Raw genomic sequence first — 7,095 nt, forward strand, 5'->3', positions numbered from 1 at the left:
GTTGTCACATCAAATACAATACTAGGTACCGGTCCACTTCCAGTAAGGTCCTTCTAGCTAGACTTCAAGCAAGTTTAAAAAAGAACACTTAGCCCATTATTTTTTTTTTTTTTAACAAAAACTTGCTCATTTAATTGGAATGATTATATAAAGTTGTTCACATATGTGCTTTGTGTAAACACTGGAAACACAAATATGTAGGTAAGCAGTCAAAAGACATGCTTTTTGTTATAAAGTTAACATTTCTATTATTAGACCAGATGACTTCCTTCTGGCTCAGGAATCAAAGGGTGGGGATTGGCACTGGACATCAGCCTCTGGCTAAGTACTGGTCAAAAGAGCCACAGAGCTGATCATATAAGCATATGGACTTCCTATCAGTTCATTATACTTTTGTTTCCAAGTCAGGAAAACTCAATAGTGGTGGCTACTGTCGTCTGTCCTCGGAGATTCTGAGCAGTACAAATGTAATATCCTGCATCAATGGTCTCGAAGTCTTCAACTGTAATGACACTCTGGGAAATTCTTGTGGTGTGTCCAAATCCTCTGTGGATCAGCCTCCAAGTGTCTTGAATCATCACGGGTCTCTCACTCTGTTTAACAACACCCACACAGACTGAAGCACCAACAAACTGCTTTTAACAGCTCCCATTCACCCAGCACTGCTGAAGGTTCTTTTCAAAATGTAAACCACATGCTTAGAGAAAAAGCCCATTTGATATGTGTAGCTCCTAGGCTGTGAGAGCTTTTACACTATACATTTTAGGCTGCATTTTTTTCCAAGTAGTCTTGAATTTCCCTAGCTGTTTGGCTCACTCTGCTTTTTCCTTCAATAAGTTTCTACTTAATATTGAGTTTATTCTTTTGAAATTCCAAGAAAGTGGAACTGCTTTTTGCCATAGAAACAAATGCATCAAAATTTCCACTCCACCCCTTCTAACTCTGCCCATTTTCACTCCCTAGCTAAGTGGTTTTTAGTCAAATCATTTAGAGTTTAAAAAAAAAAAAAGGCCTGAAGCATAAATGATTAGTGTAGTGGTTACAAATCCGGGCTGCTAACCTCAAAGTTGGCAGTTCAAAACTACCAGCCGTTCTGTGGGAGAAAGATGAGGTTTTCTGCTCCCGTAAAGATTTACAGCCTCGGAAACCCTGTGCAGGATCACTATGAGTCAGAACCAACTCCATGGTACTTAACAACAACAATTGTTCTGATTTGGGAGAGGGAAGGGGAGAAAAGTACCCAGATGAATAAGACATCCTAGATGACTTTCTTTCTAGAAAGTGAGTCATTTCTAAGATGCTGCAGCCATCTTTGGTGATAAGAACATGTTTCCTTTATTAGTTTCACACAACTAATATTTTTAATACACCAAATAAACACCCTTGCTGCTCATAAAATGCCAATTAACAATGTAAAAAGCCAGCCTCTTTTTTAAACATCATTAGTGTAGTCAAAGTGTGGCAGCATTTTAAAAACGAGTATTGAGCACCAGGATGCTAGAAGATGCTATTCTCCAAGGAGAGTTGTTTTCCACCAATCACAGCCTGTAAGCTAGAAGTGTATTAGCTCTTGAGTATGTCTTGGGAGACCAAATCTCTTTTGGCAACAAAGGGATTATTCCATGTTGATAGCATAGTTGTTTATTTTAGTGAGCAGAACATGCACAAAGGCTAAATATGTGGTAGTTGCTTTTATAAGAAGTCTATTTTGAAATGATCTCTGGCCTCAGCACCTTTTGGACAGAGCTTATGTTTCAATGCTCATTTGGAACATTGAATTCAATGCCACAGGAGACAGCTTATATAGAGAAAATTTTGAAGGCAATGGGAAGGTTAGAATAGCTTCTAGTAGACCACCTCCTGTCCCTTTTGTGACCCAGACCCTTCTTAATTGATTTTAAAAATTGCATTGAAGAGAGTACATTGAGGGAATTGTCAATGGAACTCTGTCACTTTTTCTTCCTATCCTTAAAAAAATCCATTTGTAAACATACTAGGCCAAGCAGTTTTCCTGTACTTCTTAAGTATGGGCCTGTCTCACTGAAGCACAAAAGAACCCTGAGACTGAGGCATGGGGCTTACCTGGTGTCCTGGGTAGATCCACCTGAATTCCACCTCAACATCAGGCTCCCCTAGGACAGTACAGAGGACAATGATATCATCGCCACCATTCACTTTGTTGGAGGACGCCAAGATGGTTGTTGATGGAGGTCCACTGGGAACTGGAAGTAAGTGGAACGTATGAAAAGTGAAATCAAATCCATGAATATGACATCAATGACAAACCTACAGGCATATTCTTTTGGGGAAGCAGGTATATAACACTTGTGCCTTTCTTACTGCTCCCCAACTAGCACCAGCCTTTATCCCACCTTTTGTTTCTTTTGAAGCTGACTCTATTTCTGTGGATAGAGAACATGATGGTCCAGAATGCAGTCATCATTCAGGGCTGTCAGGGTCTAACCACTATCATTGTAATTAGGGGAGAAGTTAAGAGGTCTGCCAGGAGCTCATGTGAAGGGAATAACAGTTGAGAGGTGTTATGGATTGAAATGTTTCCCAAAAAAAGTTACGTTTGATTCCTAATGCCAGTTTTAGGAGAGTGAGTTGTTTGTTAATAGGATTTTCTGTTGTTATCAGTAATGAGGGAAATCTTCAATCAGATGGGAAGATACAATAACCGTAACAAGGACTCAAACATGCCAGTGATCATGAAGCTCACACAGGGCTGAGTACTATTTACTTCACCATGATTCAGAGCTGACTCCATGGCAACTAATAACAAACTGTTATCAGTTACATTAGGTCATATGGGGCGTAGGGTGAATCCTAATCCCTTCGGAGTGGTAATTTTTATGAAAGTGGAGAACACACACAAAAACAGAGACACCCGGGGAAGAGGTCATGTGAGGACCCATCTACAAACCAACAGCCCTGACAATGCCTTGAATGCAGGCTCTTAGTCACCAGAACTATGAAAAATACATTTCTATTATTTAAAACCACTTTTGGATGTATTTGTAAAAATTTCTCTTTTTCACCTTTTTTTTGTGATTTGGGTGAAAATTGACAAATTATGTGGGTTTTTGTTTGTTTTATGGCAGCACTAGTCCCCGCAAAGGACACTCACCCTGTCAGTGTAAGAGTTCTTGGAGAGACACTAGCATCACCTTTGAAGGACAATAGTACATGAAGAGAAACCATTTCTTCTCCTCATTCTTTCCTCTCCTCGGTTGTAAGGGGCTGGGGAAGGGGAACTTCCCTCCAGGTGGGGTCTGTTCACCAGAAGAGATGGCATGGTGGGTGCTGTCAGGTTGGCTTCCTGCTTCAAGGTTCTGGCTCCCATGTGCTTGGCATCAGGAGATGGGAGGGGCATGGAGATTCCAGCGCTACAGTCTGCTGAGATTACAGGTAACTCAGAGTAGAGATGCACACAAAGGAGGGAGGTAAAGCTGCATCTGGAAAGAGGTCTACAGCACCAAGGACATTGCTTAGAACTGAGTCCCATTTGTCCCCATCAGGACCATAGACAACTAGCCAGGTTAGCATATGCCTTTGGGTTCCAAAGCCCTCCACCTGCAGCACCAGAGCCGGAAGGGTAGGTGAAGCCATTCTCCTGCCTGCAGCTCCAAGTTGCAGGAATCTCTACTAGAACCTGAAGGGCTCTGGATTAAAGGTGAGATTAAAGCTTTTAAATGAATATATATATATAGGTTTGACAGAGGATATTTGTGCATGGGTATTTACATTTGGTGTAAACATATCCATGAATATGGTGGTGCATACAGGGAGCAACGTTATGAAAATGTCTTAGACATTACCAAACACATTGAGGGAATGAGTCACTGGGTTTGGGAGCTCAGGACCATAGCCTCAGGGGACACCATGATCAATTGGCATAACAGTCCACAAAGACAATGTTCTACATCCTACTTTAATGAGAGTGACTGGGTTCTTAAAAGCTCATGTGTATCCATCTAAGGTGCAACTATTGGTCTTCCTGTGTAAAGGAAAGAACAGTGTTAAGAATTGAAGACACTTGGAAACAATTAGTCCAATGGACTAATGGAACATGTGAACACCAGTCTTCTTGACCCTGAGACCAGAAGAACTAGATAGTGTCTAGATACTACTACCAACTGCTCTATAAGAGACCACATTAGAAGATCCTGGATAGAGTGGGAGAAATTGTGAAAAAAAACTCAAAATCATATTAAAAATGCCAGGCTTACTGGTCAGAGAGAGACTGGTGGAACCCTGAGACTATAACCTTTTGTCACCCTTCAAGTATGGAACTGAATTTATCCCCCAGGCTCAATTTTCAGCCAAGTAATTGATAGGTCTGTAGGGAAAACTACCACACTACTGAGGTAAGCTCAGCATTGAATGGTCAACCATTTGAGATCAAAAGGCAGCATTTTCCCTAGGACTAAAGAAGGGTTGGGAAAGGAGGAATGAAAACAAGACACACAGATAAGAAGTGAGATAAATGATGTTTCCCTGAAGGGATTGTATTCAATGAGATGAAACGAAGTGTGTATGATTTGTTGAATGTAAAACTGATGATCTACTCTGTAAACCTTCCCCCAATTCACAATAGAAAGGTGGGACTTTTTTTTAAGTTTTTTAATGAGCAGTCTCAGAAACAGAATGAGACTGTCTTCCCAACCCCAAGTGACTACCGGATGTAAAACCGGACTGTGATATCACTCACGGATCTCACCCACTACTGTTAGGAAAGGTTTCAACACAGCAGAATCCATGGCAGTTACTTAGTTCTGATGTGAACCCACTAGATTGAAACTCCTCTTACATTAAGAAAAGAACGTTCTATTTTATCACTGTCATATATAGGATACTGCACCAAACTAAAGACCAAACAACCTTCAGCACACATGTACTTACAGAAAAATTAAACATGAACCACTAAAACAAAACAAAAGTTGTATTTGAAGACTTAAGTGTGTTTCCATTCTTGTCAAAAGGAGGGAGTGAGAGGAATGGAAAGGGAATGAGGAGGCTAAGGATTCTTGAAGAGGTTGCAGTGCTCATTGTGGAAAGTGGAAAGAAATGGGGGGGTGGGGGGGAATGCAGTGTAACTATCGGATAGGGAAGACCAGAGAGCCGGAGTTTTTAGTGGCATCATTGGCCAGCATCTGAGAGTTTTTCCAGCAGCCCTTGGCTCTTTGGGTACATGTAGGGGTGGTGTTTTCCTGGATACGTGGGAGGAAAGCAGAGAGGAAAGGAGTTCATGGTATTGGCAAGAGAGCATTGAAGTGACGAGCCATAGAACCAGAACTGGATGAGGGTGGAGAGAGCAGGAGAGGATGGAGGTGACAATCAGTGCAGAAAGATGTGAGGCTGTGGTTGGAGTTGGAGTTCTAAATCAGTGAGTCCTATGTCGGAGTAGTTGTAGGTGTTATTGACATTGTTAAAGCTGTGATTGTGGCAGGGGGTCAAGGAATCAGGCCAGTACGTGAAAAGTTGATGTTAAAGTCATCAAGAAAGTGTAATAGTGAGGAGACTCTGAGCCAAGTGCCAGAATCTTCAGTGAGTGAAGAAGAGAAGAGAAGAGAAAGCTGGTACAGCCACATGTCCTCAGAGGAGCAGAGGTTTTTAACAGAAGGTGAAGGAATGATGGTTGGGAAGTCAGAATGGGCACAAAAAGGACACTGACCCACCTCGAGGCCTTGAGGTGGGAAAAGGATGGGCTCTTAGGAGACAGCAGATTTGGGTTAGTGCCAAGAGGATGTTCTAGGAAGAACATGGGGATGTAGTGAAATTGCTGAGGCAGAAACAGAGGAACAAAGGATTTGGGAGGGGACAGAGTAGAATGGTGCTGGGTCAGGGTCACAGACAAGGAATTAACACAGTATGTGCCTCCTCATTTTCATCTGTAAATAGGCAGCAGTGTATTCGATACTAAGAGTTGGAAAATAGTAGGCTTACCCTCTACATAGAGCAGTTGGTACTTGACGGAGATCTGAGACTTGCCACCAGCCTCAGCCTTGCAGTAGACTACCCCCTGGTGGTCAGAGTGAGGTTGCAGATACACAAAGCCTCTCTTCATGTCATAAATAATGTCCTTTCCATTGACTGGGATTTCCTTGGCTGGGAACTCCCTATGTAGGGTGACTTTGGCTGACAGGACAGTCACTCGACAAGGAACCACAGCCTGTCTGTCCGGATTCAAGTAGACAACATCAAAGTAGCTGGCAGAAGGTACAAAGAGTTCTCCTTTCTCTGCAAAAGGGAAAGACACAGGCTTATTTATTTTAGAGAAATAAGGTTAAGAACATCTTTATGGTTCCTATACTCAGGGCCAAAAATAGAGAAGAGACTGGCAGTACTCATGTACTCAGAATACAGAATGCTTATCAGTAGAAAGGTTATGTTTGTTTTAATGGTTTTTCTTTTTTGGAAGAAGGATTCTCGTCTTCTTAAAGGAAATTTTTAAAAAGGTATTTATTCAATCCCAGATAAGGTCCATGGAGTTTACCACACTAAGGAAGCAGGAAGGAGACTGATTTCCTTATGCCAAAACCATTTTTTTAAGTCTCTAAACAAACTGGCGCTTCTGTTTGGGGAAATTCAGACACAAGGCCTATGGTCAATAGCTACCAGTTGTGGAAGGGCAGAGAAACGTTTCTTTGAAATCCCAGCATGGTGAAGACTCTGGCCTCCTCATTTTTCCTCATTCACAAGAACCAAGTTCCTGGCATAGGCACTGCCAAGGTTGGTGGGAAGGGAATGGAATAGGGATGGCTGGACCAGGAATACGTTAATTCCAGTGTCTGGGCTTCATGTGATTACCACAGGGCTGTGGTCACCATCCTGTTTCCTCTGAAGTTACCCTGTGTGGTTCTTTAAGATCTAGATAGTGGCATTTTCATCTTTCAGGAATGAGGACTGGCTTAGCACAATCAAGATACTTTGACTTTTTGTGAATGGCACATTATTTAAGTCATTTTTTTCTGGATCAGTGAGTGAATGTTATAACAATTTTTTAAGAGAAATTTGTGAATTCACTCACAACCCAACATTTGCTAAATTCGTTCTCATGCTTTCCTTGCAATGTTCCCGAAACAAATAATT

The 7,095-nt window shown here is 41.7% G+C and overlaps 1 protein-coding gene across 1 annotated transcript in view; it reads right to left on the bottom strand.

The window, feature by feature from the left end:
* Positions 1 to 404: 404 nt before the first annotated feature.
* The window catches only part of PDGFRL (platelet-derived growth factor receptor-like), a 74,684-nt gene continuing 67,993 nt past the window's right edge, over positions 405 to 7,095 (bottom strand). The window contains exons 4-6 of the mRNA XM_006834517.1: positions 5,950 to 6,243; positions 2,083 to 2,222; positions 405 to 593 (exon numbers count right to left, since the gene is read on the bottom strand). Of these exons, the coding sequence (XP_006834580.1) occupies positions 405 to 593; positions 2,083 to 2,222; positions 5,950 to 6,243 (623 nt within the window). The remainder of the gene's footprint in view (positions 594 to 2,082; positions 2,223 to 5,949; positions 6,244 to 7,095) is intronic.

This window comes from Chrysochloris asiatica, unplaced genomic scaffold (assembly GCF_000296735.1).
Source record: "Chrysochloris asiatica unplaced genomic scaffold, ChrAsi1.0 scaffold00011, whole genome shotgun sequence".
Taxonomy (NCBI): Eukaryota; Metazoa; Chordata; class Mammalia; order Afrosoricida; family Chrysochloridae; genus Chrysochloris; species Chrysochloris asiatica.